The sequence below is a fragment of the Dipodomys ordii genome, unplaced genomic scaffold (assembly GCF_000151885.1).
Source record: "Dipodomys ordii isolate 6190 unplaced genomic scaffold, Dord_2.0 Scaffold162, whole genome shotgun sequence".
Taxonomy (NCBI): domain Eukaryota; kingdom Metazoa; phylum Chordata; class Mammalia; order Rodentia; family Heteromyidae; genus Dipodomys; species Dipodomys ordii.
In genome coordinates, this window is record NW_012267378.1 from 1450655 (window position 1) to 1478611 (window position 27957).

At 38.5% G+C, this 27957-nt stretch overlaps 1 protein-coding gene across 2 annotated transcripts in view; it reads right to left on the reverse strand.

Annotated features, from left to right (window-relative positions):
* Positions 1-14235: 14235 nt before the first annotated feature.
* Positions 14236-27957, reverse strand: part of Dcun1d1 (DCN1, defective in cullin neddylation 1, domain containing 1) — a 42007-nt gene continuing 28285 nt past the window's right edge. For both annotated transcript variants that reach the window (XM_013033058.1, XM_013033059.1), the window contains exons 6-8: positions 20925-21007; positions 20615-20711; positions 14236-18605 (exon numbers count right to left, since the gene is read on the reverse strand). In XM_013033058.1, the coding sequence (XP_012888512.1) occupies positions 18526-18605; positions 20615-20711; positions 20925-21007 (260 nt within the window). In that variant the 3' untranslated portion in view covers positions 14236-18525. The remainder of the gene's footprint in view (positions 18606-20614; positions 20712-20924; positions 21008-27957) is intronic.

Here is a 27957-nt window from a genome sequence, read left to right on the forward strand (position 1 = left end):
TGATCCTCAGATCTCAGCCTCCTGAACAGCTAGGATTTCAGGCGTGATCCACCAGTGTCTGGCAAGAAAAGTTTTTCACACATATGCATCAAATGTTAACATAGCCAAATTCATCAAACAAATACTTACAAGCTGGGCACTCATGGCTTCACACCTGTAACCCTAGCTACACAGGAGACTTGAGAACTCAAAATCTCAGAAGGCAGTCCAGGAGGAAAGTCTGTGAGACTGTTCTCTCAAATTAACCACCAAAACCTGGAAGTAGAGATACGGCTCAAGTGAAAGAGGCCTCAAGTGAGGCCTGAGGATCAAGGTTCAAAGCCAGCTTGGGCAGGAAAGTCTGTGAGACTCTCATCTCCACCAGAAAACTGGAAGTGGTGCTGTGGCTCAAATGGTAGAGTGCTACCCTTGAACACAAAGAGGCTCAGGGACAGAACCCAGGCCGTGGGTTCCAGCCCCACAACCGACAAAAAGAGGGGAAAAAAGCCCCCCATAGCTAAGGCTATGGCTCAATGGCAGAGTGCCAGCCTTGAGCAAAAAAGCTAAGGGACAGAACCCAGGCCCTGAGTTTAAGCCCCAGCACCAGTGCACACACACATACAAAGCACTGGCAAACTAGCCAGGTACCACTGGCTCATGCTTATAATCCCTAGCTACTCAGGAAGCTAAGACCCAGAGGATCAAGGTTTAACACTCTATTTCCAATTAACCAGCATAATGCCAGACTCAAGATGTGGCTCCAGGTCTGGGAACGAAAGCTAGCTGAGAGCATGAGGCCCTGAGCTCAAGCCCTGGTACTTGCATTAAAAAAAAAAAAAAAAAAAAAAACACTGATAGGTGGCTTAGGCTTGTAATCCTGGCTACTCAAAAGACTGACAGCTGCAGACCATGGTTTGCCAGCCCAGGCAAAAAAGTCAGTGAAACTCCTATCTCCAATTACTCACCACCACCACCACACACACACATACACAAACACACACACACACACACACACACACACACACCCAAGTGGTAGAGTGTTATCCATGAGCAAAAAAGCTCAGGGATAACAGCACCCAGGCCCTGAGTTCAAGCTCCAGGATCTGCAAAAAAAACAAAAACACTGATAGACATTACACAATAATAGGGCAAATCTCACCAACACAAAATAATGCACAAAACAACATCAGAACTAACTGATAGTATAAATCAAATGGAGAGTATAAATAAATGGATATAACACATTTACAGAGCTATACATGTTCTTCTTAGCAGCCCATGCAACTGTCTCCAAAATAGATCATAATTATTTAATAACACATAGCAATTCTAACACAAGAAAACTGGAAGGAAAAATAAGAAGAAAACCCTACCAACAAGACCTAGTGGAAGTAAACTAGAACTCGACAGAAAAAAAAAAAAACAACTCCAATATAGAGATTGAACAATCACTGAACACAATGTTGAATGACCAGGGGGGTCACTGAAGGAATAAAGGGGGGATTTCTAAACTCAAGAAAATTAAAATACAACCTACCAGAAAAATCTTTGAGACACAACAAAGGCAGTGCTAAGAGGAAGGCTTACAGCTTTGAAGACACACACACACACATACGCAATAAAAACAACGATTTCAAACACATACACATACACACATATATAATACAGAACAAAGTTTGATGCATTTCAAACGCTAAGAAAAACAACAAACCAATGTCACAATTAACAGGTGGAAAAACTAATAAAATTAGGGCAAAGCCAGGCACCAGTGGTTCATGTCTATAATCCAGGAGGCTAAGATCTGAGAACCATGGTTTGAAGCCAGCCTAGACAGACAAATCTGAATCCCTTCTCTCCAATTAATCAATAAAAGAGCCAGGGCTAGAGGCATGGCTCAAGCAATAGACTGCCAGGCATAAGCAAAAAGTCAGGAAAGATCAGAAAGCCTAGAGTTTAAGCCCAGAACTGGCACACAGATTAGCGCAGAAAAGGACACAAGCAAAAAATTAAGTGCAATAAGCAAAGAACCAAGGAAACTGGAAATTGGTTCTTTAAAAAAAATAGCTAATTTGACCAAGAGAAGGAGGGAAGACTCAGACTAATAAAATCAGATATGAAAAATGGAATATCCAAAGGATCATGAGGGAATGCTTCAAAAACCTATACTCAAACTGGAAAATCTAGAAGAAATGGATTGATTTCTAGATATAGTTGCCTCTGCAAAAACTGTGTCAAGGGCTGGGAAGGTGGCTCAGTGGTAGAGTATTTGTCTTATATGCATGAGGCCCTGGGTTCGGTTCCTCAGCACCACATAAGCAGAAAAAGTTGGAAGTGGCGCTGTGGCTCAAGTGGTAGAGCACAAGCCTTGAGCTGAAGAGCTGAGTGACAGAGCCCAGGCCCAGAGTTCAGGCCCCACGACCAACAACAAAACACACAAACAAAAAACTGTGTCAAGAGGATGTAAAGCACCTAACCAGATCTGTAACAAGCAATGAAACTGAAGCATTAACAAATGGTCTCCCCACAAAGAAAAGCTCAGAACTAGATGGAGTCACTGCAAAATTCTATCAGACTTTTAAGAATACCAAGACTCCTCAAACTTTTCCATGAAATAGCAAAGGAAGGAATGTTACTAAGCATGCTATAAAACAAATCTGAGTATATCATTCCAATACTTGACAGAGACACAACAACAACAAAAAAAAAGAATTAGCTGGGAGCCGGTGGCTCACGCCTAGCCTATAATCCTAGCTACTGAGGAGGCTGAGATCTGAGGATCACACTTCAAAGCCAGGGGCAAGAAAGTTCATGAGACTCTTATCTCCAATAAACCATTAGTAAAACCAGAAGTGGCGCTGTGGCTCAAGCAGTAGAGTGCTCACCTTGAGCTGAAGAGCTGAGGGACAGCGCCCAAGCCCAGAGTTCAAGCCCCACAACTGACAAAAAAAAAAAAAAGAATGATAAACCAATTTATTTGATGAATATTGATATAAAAATTCTCAATAAAACTCTTCTAAAATGAATTCAACAATATACCAAAGGATCATATGCCAAGATTGTTGGTTTCATTCCAGGATGAAAGGATGATTCAGTATATGTAAATGAATGTATTCCACATAGCACATAAATAGAATCAAGGACAAAAGCTACATTATCATATTGATTGGTACATCGTAAGACAAGATCTCTGAAGAATCTAGGGATAAAGGAATGTACCTCAACATAATGAAGTCTATATATTACTGGAGTACATTCAACATTATATTGAGACCAAACTGAAGTCATTTTCTTCAAAGTCAGGAACAAGGCAAGAGTGTCCACACTCTCTACTCATTCAATATAGTATTAGGATTCCTAGCCAGAGTTCTAAGGAGAGGGAAAGAGAAAAAAAAGCAGGTGTGTGTGGGGGGAATGCAAATACAGAAGAAGTCAAATTATCCTTATTTGCAGATGGTATGATTCTACACATATTATATACCCTAAAGATTCCACCAATTCCAATAAACACTTAGCAATGTAGTAAAACATAAAATTAGCTTACAAAAATCAGTGGCTTTTCTATATATCAACAATAAACAGGCTGAAATTAGGAACACAATTCCATTCACAGTAGCCTTAGAACAATAAATATGTAGGCATAAACTTAAATAAGGAACTTCTACAATGAAAACTATAAAACCTTGAAGAAAAAAATTGATAAAACCACCAAAAGAAAGACACCCATGTTCAGTATCATTAAAATGGTACTGAAAGTATTCTAGATTTAATACAATGCCCACTGAAATGGAAAAATAAATCCTAAAATTTATATGGACTAAAAAAAAAAACTCCAAATAGCAAAGTAATCTTCAACCAAAGAAGCAATACTAGAGATAGAAGACCAACAGAGCCACAACGAAAATACTGACACAAACACAAACACAAAACACAAAGTGGAAGAGAAGACCCAGAAACAGAACCACACAGCCACAGATACCTGATTTTTATTCAAAGAAATAAAATATATACTGGAGGGGAAAAAAAAAAACCTCATCAACTGGGAAGCCTGGTTTATTCACTTGTAGGACAATGACCCAAGGTCCCCATTTCTCATCCTGGATCAATGATTTTTCCCCCCTTCTCTTTTATCAAAGATGTTCATGTAAGATCTGAAACCTTGAAACTACCTACAGGACAATTCAAGAAGATACAGGTGCAGGTAATTTCTTTTTTAAATAAATCTCCAAGTGCTCAGAAAATAAGAGCAAGAATTGAAAAGTAGTACTGGATCAAATTAGAATATTTCTGTAGAGAACTGGGAATGTGGCTTAGTGATAGAGTGCTTGCCTAGCATGAATGAAACACTGAGTTCAATGCACTGAGTTCAAGCCTCACAACAAGAATGAATGAATGATAGGGCTGGGAAGGTGGCTCAGTGCTAGAGTGTTTGCCTTGCATGCATGAGGCCAGATAAGCAGAAAAAGCTGGAAGTGGCGCTGTGGCTCAAGTGGTAGAGTGCTAGCCTTGAGCTGAAGAGCTGAGGGACAGCGCCCAGGCCCAGAGTTCAGGCCCCACAACCGACAACAAAAAGAGTGAATGAATGAATGAAAGGAAGGAAGGAAATAGAAAGAAAGAAGAAAAAGAGGGGGGAGAGTAGGGGGGAAGAGAGAGAGAAAGTGAGTGAGAGAGAGGAAATTTCTATAGAGGTAAAGAAATAATCATAAGAACCAAAAGTTGAACCACAGAATGGGAGGAAATCCTTGCTAGCTATTTAACAGCTATTTAAAGGCTTAATACCTAGAATATACAAAGAGTTCAAATTACTAAGCTGTGAAAAGAACAAATATATTAATGGGAAAACTGAACATTCAGTTCCCAGAAGAAAAAATGCAAATGGCTAATAATTACATGAAGAAATGTTCAAACCTTAACCATGGAAAAAATGCAAATCAAGTCTACACTAAGATTGCTATCTCATCCTAGTAAGAATGGCAGTCTTGGTACTCACTGCACACTATGTTGAAAGTGAACCATACAACTTAAAGGTGGGGACGGAAAGGAAAAACTGGGAGAGAGCCAGGGAAGGGGTGACATTGTTCAAAAAGAAATGTACTCTTTACCCTTAACTTATGTAACTGTAACCCCTCTGTAAATAACCTCTATAATAATGAAAAATTAAAAATGAAAAAAACAATGGCAATCATCAAGAAACAATAAGTGGGGGCTGGGAAGGTGGCTCAGTGGTAGAGCGCTTGCCTTGCATGCTCAAGACCCTGGGTTCGATTCCTCAGCACCACATAAGCAAACAGAAAAAAAGCCGGAAGTGGCTCTGTGGCTCAAGTGGTAGAGCGCTAGCCTTGAGCTGAAGAGCTGAGGGACAGCGCCCAGGCCCAGAGTTCAGGCCCCACGACCGGACCCAAAAAAAAAAAAAAAAAAAAAACAATAAGTGCTGGGAAAAAGGAACCCTCCTACTGTTGGTGGGAATGTGCTTTAGTGAAATCACTATGGAAACAGTATGGAGATTCCTCAGAACACTGCAAATAGATATTTTATGACCCCCATTGACCATACTACTCAAGCTATACAAAAGGGTGTAAACGAATACAAAGAGAGAAACCTGCATAGTAATATTTATTGTAACTCTGTTCACAATATCCAATCTGTGGAATCAGCTGTGGTGCCCAACAACAAACAAATGGATAAAGAAAATATGCTACATATGCCATGGGATATTACTAAAGAAAAATGAAACTGTCATGTACAGGAAAATGGATGGAACTGGGGATCATCCATGTTGAGCAAGCTAAGCTCACAAAGCCAAATATCACATTTTTGCTCACTTGTAGAATCTAGACTTTAAAAATACATGTACATACATGCATACACATTCACATATACATAACTTTATATACACGTGCACACATGCAAACACACAGTATTTGTAGACACAGGCAAAACATGGTTGTGACTATGGAGCTGTCGAGGAAGACAAAGGGCTGTCTGGGAGAGGAGAGAAGCGAATGATGGGAGGTGAATGATGCTGAAATACATTTCGTCTGTGAAGGAAGGGGGCATAGGGAATGTTACTGAAAGCTCATCAGGGGAAACGGGAGTTCATCTGACTATATGTTTATGTATGTTTGAAATACCATATGAACCTACATTGCACAATGAATGAAACAGAAATACACGACAGAAAAGTAAAGCAAGCTCTGTTAGGGGTGGGTATCAGCAGAGGGAGGAAATCAGTGGAAGGAGGGCCAATAGAGAGGGTGAGTATGATGTAAGTACTTTATATTTATGGCATATCTAAAACAGAACAATGAAACCTGTTAAATTGCTTTAGAAAGAAAGGATGAAGAAGAGTGATGGAATGGGTGATTCTGATAATGTACATCATATGCATGTATGGAAATAGCACAATGAATGAAATTCTCTTTATACAACTAATACATTTTTTTTTTCTTTTTGGTCCATCATGTGGCTTGAACGCTGGGCTTGGGCGCTGTCCCTGTGCTCTTCTGCTCAAGGCCAGTGCTCTACCACTTGAGCCACAGCGCCACTCCCGGTTTTCTAGTGGTTTATTGGAGACAGGAGTCTCATGGACTTCTCTGCCTGGGCTGGCTTTGAACCACGATCCTCAGATCTCAGTAGCCAGAATTACAGGCATGAGCCACCAGCGCCTGGCTAATATGCTTTTTAAAAAATAAATTAAGTTATATGCCAATGGCTCATGCCTATAATCCCAGATACTTAAGAGGCTGAGGTGTGAGGATCGAGGTTTGAAGGCAGCTGGGCAGAAAAGTCTGAGAAACTCCATCTTCAATTTGTCAGCAAAATGCCAGACTGAAGGCATAGCTCAAGTATATAGAGTTACAATCGTGAGTAAAAAGGCAGAGCAAGCCTTCAAAGTCCTGAATTAAAGCCCCAGTACCAATGGGAAAATAAAAATTTAAACAGGATTAAGAAAATGAGGATACCCTAGCACTACTGAGAGAGATACAAATGGGGAAAAAAGATAAGCCACCAATGAAAAATATAAAATATACATCCAGTAATAGACTTGATCTAGATCTCTTTTACAAATCTCCTATAACCAATAATGGTGAAGCAAACTATATTCTAAGACATCCTGGAAGTAACATCTCCAAGACTCTCTAATATAAAGAGGTGGATGTTTAACTAAAAGAATTGAATCAGAGAGATCAGGTCCTCTGTTGATTGTGCCAAAATTCTTGCAAGAAACTTTCCTAGGAGCACTTTTAATTCCAGCACTGGGAAAATCAAGAGCTCTAAAACCAGCCTGGGCTACAAAGGGAGAGTTAATCCCCATCTATATACCTGTTATAACACACCTCTTAGTTAGGAGAAAAGGCTGGTGTAAAAAAAAATAAATTGAGATACTGGCAACCAAAGGAACCCTCTTTGGATGGACTACCACTTCATGGATGACTTCCTCAAACTAAATAAAAAGGAGCACATTGGCCATATGCCCTGAACAACGGGCAAATGGAAGGGTAGCATCTCTCCAGTGATCGGGCTCCACAGAAACCAGTCATTAAAGAGCTTAAGTAGTCAAATTAATTATTCAGGTCTTGAATTCCATTTGGGTGACAGCAAGCCTGCCTTCAGAGCCACATCCTGCCATTGTCTTTTTCAGACCAAAGGATGGCCTCCTCCCTCCTCACCCTGGTATAAAACGGAGGGGGAGTGCAGCTGTGGCGGTGGGAGGGCAGGGAATGGTAGGGGAAAAATAAAGGAGGAGGTAACAATGCTTGATAAGAAATGTACTCATGCCGGGCGCTGGTGGCTCACGCCTGTAATCCTAGCTACTCAGGAGGCTGAGATCTGAGGATCGCGGTTCAAAGCCAGCCCGGGCAGGAGAGACCGTGAGACTCCTATCTCCAATAAACCACCAGAAAACCGGAAGTGGCGCTGTAGCTCAAGTGGTAGAGCGTTTGCCTTAAGCTGAAGAGCTGAGGGACAGCGCCCAGGCCCAGAGTTCAAGCCCCACGACCGAAAAAAAAAAAAAAAAGAACTGTACTCATTACCTTGAGAGGCAATGATCTGATCTAAACTTCTTACTCCCCAACAGACCAGCCAAAATGGAGTCACACATGCTAACACTTTAGGTCAAAAACTAAGTTATTGTCTAAGTTCTGGGTAGTCAGGAAGGTCAACAGCTAAAACTCTAGACTTTGTCAGCTAGCATTCTGATAAGCATCTCCTCTTCTATAACCCTTACCAGGAAAAAAGAACCTGAAACAATCTGATGTTCCTTATTAAAAAACCTACTACCTATGCCAGACTCAGTGAAACTCCTGTTTTTTAGATGAGCTGCTACTAGACTCATGAATTGTGAATAAAAGCCAAACTGGTGATTTGATGAATTTGTTGAAACGTCGTCTTGAGAATGATAAATATCACAGACCACTTGTTTCCTAGAAGAATCCCCATAGCTCAACAGCTTAAGTTAACAAGACACAGGCCAAAGCTGGAAACGTTAACTGTGCCACCTAGACCTTGGGAAAAGGTCTAGCTCTCATAGAGTTAGCCTAAAGAATACCTTTTCCTTTGCATGAAGTCCAAGTGCTAATAAAAGATGAGAGAAGCTGGGTGCCGGTGGCTCACACCTGTAATCCTAGCTACTCAGGAAGCTGAGATCTGAGGTTCACAGTTCGAAGCCAGAGCAGGAAAGTCTTCAGAAGAACTATCAGAACAGACTTCTTTGGGTAGGGCATTAACATCAGTCATTATTTTCCACTGATAGGAAAACTACCCAAGCCCAGTGCTGATGGCTCATGCCTGTAATAATATAACTCAGGAGGCGTAGATCTGAGAAGCATGGTTCAAAGCCAGCCCAGGCACTAAAGGAAAAAAAAAAAAGGTACCCAGAAACTACCAACTAGTCTTCCTTGATACTAGTAGAGGGACAACACTGAGAACCCAAAATAAGCTGAGCAACCCCTAAGCTTCAGTCGGAAACCATATTCCCACATTCTCTCCAGATATAACCCAAGTATACTTTTACCTTCAAGTCCTGATGGATTCCCTATTTTAGTCATTTACCAAGTTGCTTTCATCAAAGATGCTGAAGGTGCAATTCTTCTTTTTTAAAAGGGAAAATTTGAGCCACGTGTGCATGCAATAGTGCAACAATGCTATGGATCATCAGAATTGTTTCTAAAATCAGATGGGATTAGAAAACATTATTTTCCTGATACATTTATAAAATGCCATTATCACTGTATTCTAAAAACAAAACAAAAAACCTTATAGTTCATATACCATTAAGGTTGCCTTATAACCTTAGTTTTTACCATTTTTAGCATCTGCCACTGTCACAATTTCATTATCATATTATCATAAAAAGAAAGTTATTCCCCATTTGCCACTACCCAGGCCAGCCACCAAGCCTTATTAGCTTTGTCTGTCAAATACCACGTAAATGAGATCATACAGGATGTACCCTAGTGACTGGTTTTTCACAAGTATGTTTTCAGGGATTATCCATGCCATAGAATTTTTTTTGGGGGGGTCCGGTCGTGGGGCCTGAACTCTGTGCCTGGGCGCTGTCCCTTAGCTCTTCAGCTCAAGGCTAGCGCTCTACCACCTGAGCCACAGTGCCACTCCCGGTTTTGTTTTTCTTTTTGCTTATGTGGTGCTGGGGAATCGAACCCAGGGCCTCATGCATGCAAGGCAAGCGCTCTACAACTGAGCCACTTTCCCAGCCCAGCCAGAGAATCTTAATACTTCCTTTTCATTGCCAATTTCTATTCCATAATCTTGTCACATTAATATTTGCAGTTTTTACTTTTTCCATATTCTATGTAATGCTATATTTATATTTTTGTAAATACATTTTCAATTTTCTTGAGTTTATACCAAGTAAAACTTCAGGGTCACATGCTAATTCCCATGTTTTGCCAGGAACAAATTGTTTTCCCAAGCAGCTGCATCAGATTACAATCCTACCAACAATTATAATTTTTTAACCACATCCTCAGTTTCTACTGTCCATCTTTTCTTCCTTTTTTGGGGGGGGGGGGGGGGGGAACTGCTGGAGGTCAAACCTAGGACACCAAGTATGCAAGGCAGGCACTCTACCCTGACTTATATGCTCAGCTATTGCCCATCTTCATGATTAAAGCAGTCTCAGAGGTCAAGATATATCATCATTTTTATTTGCATTTCCCTAATGACTAACAGTACTGAACATCTTTTCACATACTTTGGTCATTTGTGTATTTTAGTGTCTATTCAAATATTTTGCGTAATTGTAAATTGAGCTGTCCTTTTTTTTTTTTTTTTTGTCGGTCGTGGGGCTTGAACTCTGGGCCTGGGCGCTGTCCCTCAGCTCTTCAGCTCAAGGCGAGCGCTCTACCACTTGAGCTACAGAGCCACTTCCGGTTTTTTGGTGGTTTATTGGAGATAGGAGTCTCACGGTCTTTCCTGCCTGGGCTGGCTTTGAACCGCGATCCTCAGATCTCAGCCTCCTGAGTAGCTAGGATTACAGGCGTGAGCCACCAGTGCCCGGCTGAGCTGTCCTTTTACTAAGATTTAATAGCTCTTTAATATATTCTAAATTCAACATTGTGTTTTATGTCTGTTGACAAGCTGGGTTACTTAGGAGGCTGAGACCTAAGAAGCTAACAATTCAAAGTCAGCCTGTGCAGAAGAGTCAGAGACTCCATCTCGAAAATAATCAGCAATATGCAGGGCTGGAGGCATGGCTTAAGTGACAAAGCACCCAAGTGAGCAAGGCAGGCAAACAAATCAGGGACCCAGTACAAGCAATCAATCTAGTTGACCTAATTATACTTCTTTAACTGCTTTCTCAAATCAATTCCAAGAGGTTTAAGGATCCTCAAGTTTAGACTAAAGACGTATGATGTAACCTATGGACTTTCTTGAATTCTGATGAACTTCAGGGTAAGTGTATACTGACTAGTTACTAACACTAAGAAATTGTATTTACATAGAAAAACAGAATTATGGTTATATTTAAAAATCATTATAATACTTACAAATTAAATGATCTGTTGAGACTTGCTTCAAAATAAGGTCCAAAAGAGCGATGGCATATAGAGAAGACCGGCCATGCGAAGCATGCTGATATTGGTTCATTATACTGTCCAAAAAATTTTTTTTGTCAGTTATGGGGCTTGAACCCTGGGCCTGGGTGCTATTCCTCAGCTCTTCAGCTCAAGGCAAGCACTCTACCACTTGAGCCACAGTGCCACTTCCTATTAAATTTTTTTAAACCACCCCACTGTATGAATACATGTAATTAGTTTTTTTGTTTTGTTGTCAATTGTGGGGCTTGAACTTGGCCAGGGCACTGTTCCTATGCTCTCTGTACTAAAAGCTAGTGCTCTACCACTTGTCACAGCACCACTTCTGGCTTTTCCCATGATTAACTGGAGATCAGTCTCACAGGGACTTTTCTGCCCAGGCTGGCTTCAAACTGCAATCCTCAGATCGCAGCTTCCTTAGTAGCTAGGATCAAGGTGTGAACCACCAGTACCCAGCTTTTTATAATGGTTTTTAAGCAAGCACTGAAGGTTGTTTGGGCCATACCTGTATAAGAATATTGATAGCTACAAGTGAATAACCTTTTTAAGGATACTCCATTCCCAAAGTTATCTCAGAAGTGGAAGATGTGGAAAACAGGGAGATTGTAATCGTCAGTGCAGTGTTAATGACCCCAGCCACTGACTAAGTGGACAGCTGTAAAACACACAGTAGTGTACAGTAGTGGTCAGAGCACCAGCCACCAGCAACACTCCAAACTTTACATCTCCTCCAAGACCACTGAGGGTCCTTGGAATAACTACCTAATAAAAATACCACCTTGAAGGAAGTAGGTGTCCATATACTTTACCTTAAGTTACAGCAATCCCCATCTGAAACTCACCCAAATTGTACATCCCTCATGTATATAGGTTAAGACAGCATGGTATAAACTGGTATAGCAGGTCACCAGAAGAGAAGTAATAAAATCCTGTCCCAGGCGTGAGAAAAAACCGTTCTGTGCTATAGTAGAAATGTGTCTAAATGGTACAGCAATTTTGGAAACGTTTTTAAAAAAATTAAATTTGCTACACAACCCAATAATTCTGTACTGGCAATATGTGCAAGAGATAAAGTATCTTCACAGACATGTACGTGAACATTGATGCTGTCATTGTTCATAATGGAATGAAGCGATAATGGAACACAGTGGTATTACCTAGATAAAACGTAACACAGCAGGGAACAACGTGGAACACTACAAATTGTGTGGTGGAATTTATTACTACTCAGGTGGAATTTATAGTTAAGATTTATGCAGAAAGACTTACCAGTTGAGTGCCCGAGGCTGGGCAAAGGAGCAAAAGTGAACTGTGGAAAATGTACTCATTACCTGATGAACTGTAACCCCTCTGTACATCACCTTTGCAACAATTAATTTTTTTAAAAAGTGAAGGGGCTGGGAAGGTGGCTCAGTGGTAGAGCGGTTGCCTTGCATGCATGAGGCCCTGGGTTCAATTCCCCAGCACCACATAAGCAAAAAGAAGAAAAAGGCCGGAAGTGGCGCTGTGGCTCAACTGGTAGAGCGCTAGCCTTGAGCTGAAGTGCTGAGGGATAATGCCCAGATTCAGAGTTCAGGCCCCATGACCGGACCCAAAAAAAAAAAAAAAAGTGAACTGCAGAGAAATAAAGGGAACTTATCTTGTCTGATGAAAGTGTTCTAAAACTGGATGATTTAAAAAAATATTCTATGAATTTGCTAAAACTTGAAATGCACATTGCTAGTAGCTGAATTTTAGGGTGCATAGATTATACTTAAAAGGAGCTGGGGTCGGTGCTGAGGACTGAACCCAGGGACTTGTTTAACCTAACACAAGCTCCACCACTGAGCTACACCCCCAGCACCAAAGCTGTGTTTTGGTGGTTGTTTTAATATTGTAATGAAGTCTTAGGAATTGCCAGGCACTAGTGGTTCATGTCTGCAATCCTAGCTACTGGAATGCTAAGATCTGAGGATCATGATTTGAAGCCAGCAAGAAAGTCTGTGACAGTCATATCTCCAATAAACTTCTCAGAAAAAGCCAGAAGTGGCATTTTGGCTCAAGTGGAGAACTAGACTTGAGCAAAGAGCAGCTCAGGGAAGGTACCCAGGTCCTGAGTGCAAGTACCAGGACCTATACCAACACCTCCCCCGCTACCCCCCCCCAAAATCTTAGGAATAAAAGCCCGTTCATTCCTATTATTTCAATACTAAAGTAGAACAACACTAGTGGGGCTGACAGCATTAGCATTTTCTTGGAAACTAAACATGCTATCTCTGTGAAAGCTTCTAAAATAAATCTGCGCTGAACCACTGTGACATTAGTACTGCCTCTTGGTCATCTGATTGTTTATGCCCTAAAACATTTTTGTTGTAAACCTCATTTACTATTCCCAAATTTACCACTAGACGCAGTGTCTTCTCAGAATACTTCATAATGTGAAATAAAACTTTTAATATTAATCTTTAACATGGATTTAATATATACTTAATATAAAGGTATTTACTCTTTCCTTCCTTCTCCCTTTACTTGCTCATTAGACCACTCACATAATGCTCTAGATGTTTCAAACATTCCACTGTTTCAAATTATGACTTATTTTCACTGCTTAGGTTCAAAATTCTTCTCTTCTTTAGATTGTTCTTTTCAAAGCTAGTTTTAATATCAGTATCATATTTCTAGTACACTGATTTTCCAGAGAGGTGATGTTCCCTCAGCCATTACCTACTTTTTTTCCCTTAATTATTAAAAAAAATCAAGCCCACTGCCAGTGCCTTACACTTGTAATCCTGGCTACTTAGGGAGGCTGAGATCAAACACAGCGTAAGCAGGAAAGTCCATGACACTATCTCCAATTAACCAAAAACCCAGAAGTGGAACTGTGGCTCAAGTGGTAGAGCACAAGCACTGAGCACAAAAGTTCAGGGGCAGTGCCCAGGCCCCAAATTCAAGTCTCAGGACTGGCACAAAAAATAGAAAATAAAAATAACAGCCAGGGACTGGTGGCTTACATTTCTAATTCCAGCTACTCAAGAGGCTGAGATCTGAAGACTGGTTTGAAGAGTCCTCTTATCCCCAATTAACCACCAAAAAGATGGAAGTGAAGCTGTAGCCTAAGTGGTAGAACACAAAAAGCTCAGGGACAGCATCCAGGTCCTGAGTTCAAGCCCCAGGACTGGAACAACAAAACAAAAACAAACAAAAAAACAACAACCAAGTTGAGCACTGTGGTACACACCTATAATCTCAGCACACAGGAGGTACAAGGTAGGCAGATCACAAGCCTGTCATCAGAGATACATAGCAAAATACATCATTGCCTGCCCACCCTACACCCCCAAAGAACCAAACGAAAACCAAAACAACCCAAATCAAGTTTTATACGAAACACTACTAACCTACAATAGATAAAATAAGCAATACTTGTAAGAGAATAAATCTTTTAGATACACATAAATTAAAAATATTTTCAAATTTCTATTTAAAAAGGAGTAACTACAAAATGATTCCCTTTAATTTTCATTTAAAACTCCACAGATATACCTTTTTAGAAATCCCATTTGCTACAAATGCTGTGCACCTTTTATCATAATTTCCTTATGACAATTTTTTTAGAAAAGAAAAAATGAATGAAACAAGTCAAAAGCCACATTAACTTTCCACTGAGAGTAATAAAAAATTGTCACATAAATGAGTTGGTCACAGGCAGTACAAAAAAAACACTTGTTTTTATAAGTTTAAAGAATATTTCTGCCTCCAAAATCAGGTATAAAAATAAAGCACATATTCAACCAAAAAAGCAAAAGGTAAGGATAACCCTGGAAAAAGACATTGGTACTATCAGGAATTCTCACAATTAACTAAAAAACTTTTCCCCCCTTTGACCCTAAGAATCAAAGGTAAAAGTGTCAGGGCAAATGCCCTTAACTACCTACCTATGAAATAAAAATTACTGCTATGTTTGCAAAAATGGAGGCAATAAAGAGTTCAGAAATATACTCAAGTTTATAATCAATTAAATGATGAGCTATAATTTGAACCCTATTTGTCACATTATATAGAAATCACAATTCACGTTTTGTGTCCTCTTAAGATATGTTAAATAATTCACATTTGAAAACATTACATTATCAAATTTGATAAAATTTTATCAAAACATCTAAGTATTCAATATAAATCGTATTATTAAAAGTATAAGGTAACATTTAAAGAAAACTGTTGAGGTGCCAAGGTAGTTCCTATTAAGTATACACAGTTCAACATTTATAACTACATAAATTAATTCTTGTTAAGTGTTGATTCAATTTTACAAAGGCATACTTTGTGAACCATAATGAATTTCCCCAGCACCACTGTCCTTTTTTATCCTAAAATGTTGTCTAATGTTCTTCTGTCATTCATATGTAAAAATTACAAGTTTACAATCTGTGATCTTAATAGTAACATGTATAAGAATCTAAGTAGAGTGTACATTAAACTAGCTATAACTACTCAAATTTGATTATCATAAAATAAAAAATAAATAACACTTCACTTAAATCTTTGAGGAAAATAGTATACCTTCCATAAATAAGAATTCTCCAGAAAAGATATTTAAAATATTTCCCATGTTTGTTAATTTACTTTGTCTTTTTAAAAGTCTAATAAGGACATATACTTACAATGCCATATTACACAACTACAGTGGTGTTAATTAAGTAAAGCAGCCCAGTATAGTTGTAAACATTTCAAATGTAGTAAACAGGATTTGGCAGATCTTTTCTCCCCAAAATCTTACAAAACTCTTTCCATGAGTACTTAATTCTTCCTGGGAAAGTTTTCAGGTATGCTTTAGTTTTTATAAAACTAATACACTGAAATAATATGTAAAAGATCATGGCAATTTTACTGAAGCTTTTATTGCCTCTGTTGGTAATATGACAGGGATCTTAAGAAACACAGTTGAACTTACAGATATATGCAGGTGATATTCACTAAAGATAACCTTGATCTCAAATATTTTTATATGTGGGTACTTCTAATTTTATACATTTTACTATTTAAAAAGCATTACATTTTAAAATGGGTACTTGTTCTGACATTTGGCAAAAAAGGAAACTGTACCTGTGGTTCAGTTTGAAACAGAGATCAGCATGGGAAGTTGACCAGAATGAAGACTGAAATGCTTGCGAATTAAAGCATTCAAGTCGAGTGTGTGTCTTTCTCTTAGACGCGCACACATGCGCGCATGCACGCACACGCACACACACACACACACACACACAGAATCATATGTGTAAGCTTTTTTCAGTACAAAACATTATCCATAACCATTTATCCTCAGAATAATCACACCATATTAAATCAGTTTTCTCTTTTCAGCCCTAGTAATAGTTTTAATTCTAAGATGCCATCATAGTGAACAACCTTAACTTTTATGCTACATAATTATATTCAAAGCTTTATGTATTTTTGTTTATAATTACACAGTAATTATAAATGTTTAGTACCATACTGATGACAAACACTATTTTGTTGAAAAGGTCTTGCATTTAAAAGGAAATATTTGTAAAACTCAAGGCACTAGGCCACACAACCAATATCCAATTTTTATGGAAAAAAATTATATTGTCGAAAAAAAGTTAATGAAATCTCATTTCAAAACACAGCATACTTGAATAATCTGAAAACAATATCATAATTCAAAATCTTCAAGACAGGAAACAATACAGTAAAATATCTCTTGAATTTTTTTTCATAATTGAAGTTCTTCTTCATAGTTACAATGAAATCAAGAAAACAGCAGGATTCTTCTTTTTTGCTTTTTCTAATAATTCCTTTCACCAAATAAAATTTTCAAATTTTTCTCTTGGTAGAACTGTATCCTTGAAGTTATAACTGGAATATTAACATAATATCTAGGCGGATGAGACTTCTAATCAATTTCAAATCAGTAAATCCAAGTTTTAGTATGTCACTGTTTCTTAAACACATATTCTTGTATAAAATGCACTGCTACTCTGAAGTACATCTTTTGTTAATATCAATACTAGACTGTCAGTACCAAGATACACCAAGGAAAATCTTTTTCTACTATAATGGCCATGGTCATCTAAAATTTAAGCTCATCATCTTTAACTTGCCTTATCAAAACATTTAAGAAAGTAATTAAAGCCTTCACATGTAGGTAAACACAAATGGGTGTTTTCAGCAGGAAAGCAGTGCATGGGCCTTGTAACGAGCAAAATAAATACAAGAGAGCATACTGCTTTAATGTGAAAACTGAGCTAATTTGAAAGAAACAAAAAAAAAGTTTAAATAATTTACAAAAATAAAAGCCAGATTGGTATTCTGCATAAAGTATATGGATGGTTGAAAATCTTTGCTCTTGAAGTTTTTAAATATTTGGCAACCACAGTGATTTAGAAGTTAAAGCAATTTCAACAAAATAACAAGTCATCAAAAATGGACTACTTGTCTGAAAGAGCAGTACCTATATTATAAAGATTGAACTTCATGGCTCATCACAACCATTTCCAAAATTTAATTCCTACTATCTTCTTATAAATTAAGAGAATTTCATTTGTATTCCATAGTGCGATGACCAAAAAGAAGGAAAAAGCAAAAAATAAACCCTCATGCCTAAATTTAGAACATTGTATTGTGGAGCAATCCAAAACATTCAAAACAAATTAAATAGTTTAACGTATCTGGTATGCATATAGTATTTCAAAAGCATAATGAAATCCAATTACATAATGCATAATGTAGACCAGAGTGTGATCTAGCATTATGCAGATGTTTTCTAAATAAAAGCTCCCTGTAGGACCACCTAGGTAAAGGTAAGTGCAGACCAGTTCTGTGGAACCTTTTCGGAATCAAGAGTCTAAAACACAATACATCTTTTGGATAGGCACCAAGTATCCTAAAAAATTTTCTCGTTTTGACATTTCTTTCATCAGATATTCTACTCATATCAATGATACATGTGATTTGCCAGGAAAAAATTAAATCCCCCCCCCAAACAAAAACACCATTCCAGATTCAGTACACTTAAATATATCACTCTCACTGGAAGTGCTATCAGCATAGTCTTTGCAACTAGCCCAAAGCATATATTTAAGAAGTTTTTATAAATTGTTTGTGATGTTCATTATGTTTAATTCTTATGCCAAACTTTTCTGATGAAGACAGCATTGTGCTTTATGCAAGAATGAAAACCTCAAAATAATCACCATAAAGCTTCTAAGACTTATGGGAAAACAAACTAGGATGGTCCACAGATATAAGATGAAATCCACAATGTTGGAATTATAAATGTTTAGAGCGGCCCAGACTAGAAGACAAGCCCAAACCACCATTAGGAGAATGAAATACGATATGGTCCAAGATGTATCCTTAAAGATTTGTCTCAACCCTCAGTTTGAATATGAGGATTGATCTTCAGTTCAGTCCAGCCAGCAGAAATTGACTGTGCAATTTTCCGTTGTATTTATTGTACAGACTATGTACATTCTAGAAGGTTCCTTTAGTGCTACACTGTTGTACTTTTTGTCCCAGCAATTTGAGGGCGTGCAAATTCCACAAAGTCATCAATAAGAACAGGCCATGCTCCTGGAACAAAGAAAAAAATGTGGGAAAAATGGAAGAAAAAAAGTAGAGATAGGGCTAGTCTTTTAATAGAGTCGTTTGGGGCTTTTACAAATTCCTTCCTCAGATATCATTCTTTTTTCTTTTTCTTTTTTTGGCCATTCCTAGGGCTTGAACTCTGGGCCTGGACACTGGCCCTGAGCTCCTTTTGCTCAAGGTTAGCACTCTTCCACTTGAGACATGGCTCCACTTCAAGTCCTTTCTGTGATTAATTAGCCAGCCAGGACTAGCTTTGAACCATGATTCTTAGATCTCAGCCTCCTGAGTAATAGGATTATAGCAGGCATGAGCCACCAGTGCCTAGTTTTTTCAGATATCATTCTTACCTATTCCCAATGAGAAGTCTTTCAAAACTCAGTATTGATAGTTTCTACACCAAATATGTTATGTATTCATATTACTTGAATGATGAAAATAACTCCTGGTAATCAATCAATACAGTACTATAGTTTTCTAAAAGTAACCAATGACAGGCAATGGAAATATGATTTGGTCAAAACTGGCAGAAGGGCTACAGGCATGGCTCATATAGTAAAGCACCTATCTAGCAAGCACTAGACCTAGAGTTCAAATCTCAGTAGTGCCAAATAATATAAACTGGTAGCCTAAGGGACAACCAAGACATGATGGCACACTGCCACTGTTGCAGGAAGAAACAAGCTGCTCTTACAAATGATAGTGTCAAACTCTATCCTACTTCATGACAATTACTAAAAGATTTTAAAGTGAGTCTGTATATACATGTCTGTATATACCTACATGCCTATCCCCAAACCTCTATTACACAAGCTAGGAAGTTTTCTAGCTTTATATAAAAACCTAACAGAGGGCTTGGGAGTATGCTCAATCAATAAAGCATTTGGCTAATGGGCATGAGGCCCTCAATTCAAACCCTAATACTGCCCAATAACAAGTAAACCCTCTATCCTAACAGAAAATACAATTATTAGTCACAGGAAGGATTCAACATTTTTGTCACATTTTAGTAAAGACTATATATACACAACAATGAAGAAGGGAAGAAGAACTATCATCTCTGGCCAGCCCAAATGGTTCTAGGAATGAAGCCCATAAAGATTTTTCAGAGAATATTTCCATATTTAATAATCTCAAAAAGTCATCCTGTCAGTTCTCCAAGGGACTACAGAGGAAGTCGATATAAATCACCGCAACTTCAAGAGCCACAAAAGTGCATGTGCTGGTAGTAATGGGTGGAGAATCGTTTTTGTGCATATATGAAGAAACAGAAGTATTTAGTTGATGATTTACTGAATGTCAATGGTATCATACCAGGCAGCAGAAATGCCATTTCAAATTAGACAGTCAGTGGACTTACATACAATTATTTGTGCTTTAATGAAACAATACTGCCTGGAGTCTTCCCCCCTCCAGTGCTAAGAATGAAAACCAGGGTGTTGTCATGCTAGATAAGCACCCTACTTCTAAGCAACATGTACCCCATAGGACGGAACTGAAAGGAAGTAATAGAAATATATTGCTAACAATAAAGGTATTTTATAAATCCTGAAGAGTATAGAGGCATGTAGTTAGCATGCATAAGGTTCCGTGTTTAAGCCCAATATTTCCCCAAAAGAGAGAAAAAGAGTAAGAAACTAACAAGTAACACAAATAAAAGTTAAGGAGAAGAAAGTATAACTCCAGAGCTGGGAAGGTGGCTCAGTGGTAGAGTGCTTCTCTCGCATGCATAAGGCCCTGGGTTTGATTCTTCAGCCCCACATAAGCAGAAAAAAGCCAGAAGTGGCACTGTGGCTCTAATGGTAGAGCGCTAGCCTTGAACTGAAGAGCTGGGGGACGGCACCCAGGCCTAGAGTTCAGGCCCCATGACCAACAACAACAACAAAAAGTACAACCTCAAAGAAAACAGAAGTAGATAGAAAATTCAAGAGTGTGGAATAAAAGATATAGGAAGGCAGGTTATAAAAAAAAAATGGTAGGGAAAAAAATTTCATTACCTTCTTCATCATAATTAGACATGTCATCGGCAATCATTGTACTGAAGTCTAAAAGAAGATTCCAAGTATCTTTTGGTATTGATCGTTTATGATGTTCCTATTTAAGAAATAAGAACACATTTAAATAACCTAAAACAACTGCAAAAAATACAGACCAGACAATGCTAAATACAAGAATGCAAACAACTGATTGGAATTCTAATAATCAAATTTCTCATTGTATATCAGATGTTCTGATAGTTTATCATGCTTGAAAATGTTGTTTTATCTTTAAACACAACGTATGAAACTAAAGAAAAGGTGAACTTACCAACAAAAATTTATTCCATAAGTCTAAGAATTTAAATCTTCCATTAAGCACTAAGTTCCAGTATGCAATGGCCATTTCTAGATCTGCAATATTAAAAATACTTTATATACTTCAATGTTTATAAACATTTGTTCTCCAAAGACCAAAGAAAGTGTTAAAATAATTTTGCATCCTAAATATTTACCTATTAAAATTTTCCTACAAGTCCAAGGTTTGTATCCTACTTCTTCACCAATGAACTTCAAGGCCTTGAGGATAAAAATTATATCACTTACCTCATAGAGGTGTCCCAAGATGTAAGTCAGATAATGTAGTTAAGCCTAATTAAGCTGATAAGTATTCAAATGTTGTTACACATTAACATTAAGTGTCACAAACTAGGCACTTCAAACACTTTCAGCAACTCCTGATATTGGCCAAAAGCAAATGAACTGGGAGAAATTTGTTCCTAGATGAGAATTAATTTGTACATTTGGAATGCAAAGGACTGCTCCCCAAAATCTGAAAAACGTTATACTCCAAGATTTTTACTAACTACAAAGAAAGCTTAAGTATATTGATTTTAAAATGCATAAGAGTGGGCACTGGTGGCTCCCATCTGTAATCCTACTCAGGAGGCTGAGATCTGATGATAGAGGTTTCCAGCAGGAAAGTCTGAGGCTCTAATCTCAAATAACTACCAAAAAGCCAGAAGTGAGTTGTGAGTCAAGTGGTAGATCTAACACCAGCCTTTAGCAAAAAAATCTCAGTGGCAACACTCAGCCCCCTAAGTTCAAGTCCCATTTCTGGCACCAAAAAAAATGAAAATAACGACAACAACTAAAAACCTGGAAGGCCCTGGGTTCGTTCAATTCTCTAGCAGTAAAAAATAATTTTTTTAAACATCAAAATTAACCACAATTTAAGGCTTTCTTCAAAGTTTGCCAAAAACAAGCAGGCAAGGGGCCAAAAGGGGTAAAGAAGCAATACTGTCAATATGACAAAGACTATACTTGTCATCTGAGAGGATGAATTATTATCCTTCTCAAGAACTAAAGTACTTAAGAAAGTTGTCTTTTATGAGTGAATTTGCATCACCAAGATAAAAAGAATTATAACTCAAGAAACCAAATAAATTCTACCTATTCAGGTGTGATCTCAGAACCAGTTTTGATAGTTAGAGGAAGCATGAGAGATTAGGAAAGACCACGTTGGGCAAATGCTGCTCCGATTTTTAAAAAGTAAAAAATTTGGTGTTTATTCACTGATAAAAACCTATGACTTAGCTGGGCACCAGTGGCTCACACCTGTAATCCTAGCTACTCAAGAGGCTGAGATCGGAGGATTGCAGCTCAAAGCCAGCCTGGGCAGGAAAGTCCATGAGACTCTTATCTCCAATGAACCACTCAGAAAACTGGAAGTAGCACTGTGGATCAAGCAGTAGGCACTAGCCTTGAGCTGAAGAACTAAGAGACAGAGCCCGGGCCCAGAGTTCAAGCCCCACGACTAACAAACAACAACAACACCAACAACATAAAACCTCTGACTTATAAGAAATCAATTAAAAGATCATAAAGGAAAGAAACCTGAAAAAGCTCATTATGAATAAATTGTATTAAATCAATCTCATTTTCTGAGGATTAATAGATGGGTAGAAAGTGTTCAAGAACTCTGTCTTTATAACGAAATGGAAAGACCTCTAGAAAATTATGTTAAGTGAAGTCAGGCTGGCGTTGAGACAAAGAACACATAAGTTTTCCCTTGTATGCAGAAGCTAGATTTAGCTTATGAACTTGTAAATAAATACCATGGGTGGTATGCAAGTGTATTAACTGAAATATGAACTGATGATAAAAGAAATTTTTCTATCATATAAAAAGAACTTGAAACTAGAATAAGCAGACATTAACTGATTATATGACCATTTCTCCAAGTGTTAAGAGAAAAAGGCCAAACTTAAGGAAAATCTCTCCAGGAACATTACTATTCTGTTAATAATCCTTTCTCCACTCAAGAATCTCATCATTGGCTTACATGAAGATAAGGTAAAGTGTGATTATTACATGTATAGAAAACACAAATGTGGATGGATGTTCAATACAATGGTGTAGTAACACAATAAACCAGTCTCACCATCTTGGTTAGTCTCCCTCCTGGTGGACCCAATACTACAAAAACTCAAGTAAGAAGGTAGTAAACAACAGATCCATTTAAATTTTGAGGCCAACTAATTTCTCTGTCATTCCTATTATACAAAATTCAGATCTCTCTAGTTATGTGTCTTTTGTACTATTCTAATTCCGGATCTGTGATTCCCCCACTTCCTATCCATCCTCCTCAACTGATCCTACTGTGTCCTAGGATGATGTCCACTACACCAGAGCTAATCTCCCTGCATCTTGAGCTTTTTCAGAAAATGTTTCCTCAATCCTTTGTGCTATTCTGAAGTTTGGCCCTACCTTCAAGTGGAAGTTCCCAGTTATCCCTCCCAAAGGAGTTTGGTCACTTTCGTAGAAACTATTGACCACACACCAAATTTCATTCTTCTGCCTTCATGGAGACAAATTTAATACACAACATGTAGCAACACTTCTCCCCTCATCCCTATCATCTTGAAGCCTCTATTTAAATCCACGACTGATGTCCTTGGTAACTAGTTCACAGTCCTTCTTAATTTTATCTTCTGTCATCATTCAGTGTCATATAATCAGGTTATACCTGACCTCTTGTCTAAAAGATTCCACCAAAAGATTATTGGAATAGATAAACAGATTCAGTAAAGTTGCAGGATACAAAATTAACAATGCAAAAATCACCAGCATTTTGTTTGTTTTTGTAGGTTGTGGGGCTTGAACTCTGGGCTTGGGTGCTATCCCTCAGCTCTTTAGCTCAAGGCGAGCGCTCTACCGTTTGAGCCCTAGCATCACTTCTGGTTTTCTAGTGGTTTATTGGAAATAAGAGTCTCACGGACTTTCCTGCCTGGACTGGCTTTGAACCGTGATCCTCAGATCTCTGCCTCCTGAGTAGCTAGGATTACAGGCGTGAGCCACCGGCCCCAGCTCACCAGCATTTTTATACTATAAGAATTATGAACTTTTTGGGAAAAACATCATGAAAACAACCCAATCCACAATAGCCATAAAAGATATGAAATACTTGGGAATAAATCCAACCAAGGAAGTGAAAGACTTCTATAATAAAAATTTTCAAAGCACTAATGAAACTCACATACACACAAAAAAAATGTTAATTATAAAATTTTAAATGGGGCTGGGAAGGTGGCTCAGTGGTAGAGTGCTTGCATTGCATGCATGAGGCCCTCAGCACCACATAAGCAGAAAAACCCAAAAGTGGTGCTGTGGTAGAGTGCTAGCCTTGAGCTGAATAGCTCAGGGACAATGGCCAGGCCCAGAGTTCTGGCCCCATGACCAGCAAAAAAAAAAAAAAGTGGGGCTGGGAAGATGGCTCAGTGGTAGAGCGCTTGCCTTGCATGCCTGAGGCCCTGGGTTCAATTCCTCAGCACCACATAAGCAAAATGAAAAAAGCCGGAAGTGGCGCTGTAGCTCAAGTGGTAGAGCTCTAGCCTTGAGCTGAAGAGCTGAGGGACAGCGCCCAGGCCCAGAGTTCAGGGCCCACGACCGGACCCAAAAAAAAAAAAAGCAAAAACACAAACCCCAGGGCTGGGAAGGTGGCTCAGTGGTAGAGCACTTGCCTTGCATGCCTGAGGTCCTGGGTTCGATTCCTCAGCACCACATAAGCAAAAAAAGAAAAAAACAAACCCCAAAACACCATAGGAAACAAAAAGCAAAAATAGATAAATGGAACTGTATCATACTAAGAAGCTTTGTAGCAAAGCAAACAGAGTAGAGAGATAACCTACAGAGAGAAAAACATACACACACACATGCATACACATGTGTGCACAAACACACACACAAATGAAAAAATAATCTACCATATGACACCTCTGGGTGGTTATCCAATAAGCCCAAAGACACCTGCATGTTATATTTACTGTGACACTACTAAAAATAGCGAAGATACATAATCAATCCAAGTTCTCATCAATGGATAAACAGGTAAAGCAAATGTAGCACATACACACAATGGAATATTATTCAGACATAAAGGTAATAAGCAAATATTGTCATTTACAGCAAATAAAACTGGAGGGCATTTTAAGTGAAATAAGCCAGAAACAAAATAAGCCTGTGCAAGCTGATTTCTGATTTATGGAAGCCAAAAAGTCTAGTGGGAAGGGTAAAGGGTAAAGCTGCAGAACAGGTCCTAAAATACTTTTAGAAGGAATAAGGTCTAGTGTTGCACAACACAAAGACTATAGTGTATATTAACCCTTTTACAGTGAAAATTTTATATAATGAAAATCTAGAAGAGAGGAGAGCTCAAGTGTTCTGAAAGAATAAATGGCTGACTTCTGTAATGCTATCTACCCAGGAGGCTAAAATCTGAAGAATGTGGTTCAAAGATAGGTAGAAAAGTCTGCAACTCTACCTCCAAACAGCCAGCAGTAATTACCCTGATCGTGATGTATACACTATAGATATGTGTTGAAATACACTCTACTCTGTATTGTATAATTATATCAAGCTATTTTGTGTGTCTGTGTATATGAATCCTGGGGTTAAACTGAGGGTCTGGTGCTGTCCCTGAGCTTTTTTAGCTCAAGGCTAGAACTCTACCATTTGAGCCACAGCTCCATTTCTGGCTTTTCGGGAGTTAACTGTCGATAAAGAGTTTCATGGACTTTCCTGCCTGAGCCAGGTTTGAACCAAGATCCTCATATCTCAGCTTCCTGGGAAGATAGGCATGAGCCACTGCTTCCTGGCTATATTAATAAATTTTAAAAAATAGCCATCTCATATATACCCTAATCATGCCAGCTTGCTTGCTTTCTTCTGTTCCTACTTTATCTGTGCTTCAGTTGCACCCTGGCCCATTCCATTTCCACGATGTTTCATTTCAACAATACCCTTCCCATAATCCCTTATAACTTTCGCTTTGCCTCTCAGATTCAACAGCTCTGTACAATTCTAATCATAGATGAATACATCTTCAATTAATCCTGAGAGTGAGGGACACAGTTCAACAATAATGCATCATATTAACAGACAAGAGATGTCTAGTGATCTACCTATTAAAAACAATAATTTTGTCTGGGGTACTGCTTAGGACAGAGCATGATCAGCATAGGTAAGACCCTGGGTTCAATCCTCAGCAACAAAAAAAGAGAGAGAAAAAGAAAAAAGAAAGCCATTTTTATTTTCTCCCATCAGATTTTTCAATTTCCTTAACACTTAGATGTTTTGCAGAGAATCTCACATCCTACCTTCAAAGAAATACAGGTGCTTGCCCAGCGCCGGTGGCTCACGCCTGTAATCCTAGCCACTCAGGAGGCTGAGATCTGAAGATTGCACTTCAAAGCCAGCCCAGGCATGAAAGTCTGTGAAATTATCTCCAATAAACTTCTTAGAAAACTGGAAGTGGTGCTATGGCTCAAGTGGTAGAGTACTCACCTTGAGCTAAAGAGCTCATGACAGCGCCCAGGCCCAGAGTTCAAGCCCCACAACTGACAAAAAAAAAAAAAAAAGAATAGCTCTAAGGCAGAAAAGTTCCCAGCTTCACTGAATGTTATCCTCTTTTTTTTTTTTTTTTCATTTTGTTGTTGGTTGTGAGGCTTGAACTCTGGGGCTGGGTGCTGTCCCTCAGCTCTTCAGCTCAAGGTGAGTGCTCTACCACTTGAGCCATAACACAACTTCTGAACAAACTTTATAACTTTGGAGGAGGAGAAAAGTTAGGGAGGGTGGAGAGGGAAGGAATGATGGGGAAAAACAAAGTAGGGGTAACAATGCTCGATAGGAAATGTACTCATCACCTTATTCATTTAACTGTAACCCCTCTGTACAGTACCTTTACAATATAAAATATATATTAAAAAAAAACAGGGGCTGGGAAGGTAGCTCAGTGGTAGAACATTGTCTTGCATGCCTGAGGCCCTGGGTTCAATTCCTCAGCACCACATAAGCAAAATGAAAAAAGCTGGCAGTGGCGCTGTGGCTCAAGTGGAAGAGCACTAGCCTTGAGCTGAAGAGCTGAGGGACAGCGCCCAGGCCCAGAGTTCAGGCCCCACGACCAGACCCCCAAAAAAACAACAAAAAACAAAAAAGCTCTGAACTGTGATTCTCAGATATCAGCCTCCTGAGTAACTAGGATTACAGGTATGAGCCACCAGTGCTTGGTGAATGTTATCCTCTTTAGTGACAAGAAATACATATCCCCAAACAGTAGAATGAAACACAGTAGGCATTCAAAAAAAATAAACTATTGTTTTATATATAAATGAATATATTTTTTACCTTCAAATCCATCATCTTCATCTTCCTTCCAACTCAGTCAAATAGGTGCCCCTTCTTTCTTCTATTCAAGTAGAAACCCATTATATCCCTACTCTGGATCCATTATCATCCTGCTTTTACAAGGACTAATGTTTGTTGACTAACTATCCTCTTCTCAACAACTTAAAACCTTTACCTATTCTCACACTCCACAGAGAAACATGTTCAGATTATTATCACTTTAAAATTTCTTATATTTCTTTTTCCTTTACCAGCTACCCTCATAGACAATTCTGAAAGAGTGTGATCCGTCTTTATACATCAATCATTCCTAAAAATACATCTGCAAGTTAAAAATCAGATCTTTATGTTTTAAGAGAACTAAAAAAATACAATGAAAGCAGGGGTTATACACCGTGGGGGAAGGACATACAAAGCAACAAAAAAATAATCTTATAAATGTGTAAGAAACAATCGCATGAAAGAAAAAAAACATTTGAATGCATATCTTAGGGTTCATTTCCCTAATATCAACTTATCTGACCTTTTCTGCTTGACTCAGACATAAACTAGTTATTGCAAATAAGGGATCTATGGGATCTATGTTTCTTTTTTTTTAATTTTATTTTATTTGTGAACATACTGTACAGAGGGGTTACAATTACATGGGCAGGATAATGCGTACATTTCTTACCAAGCAT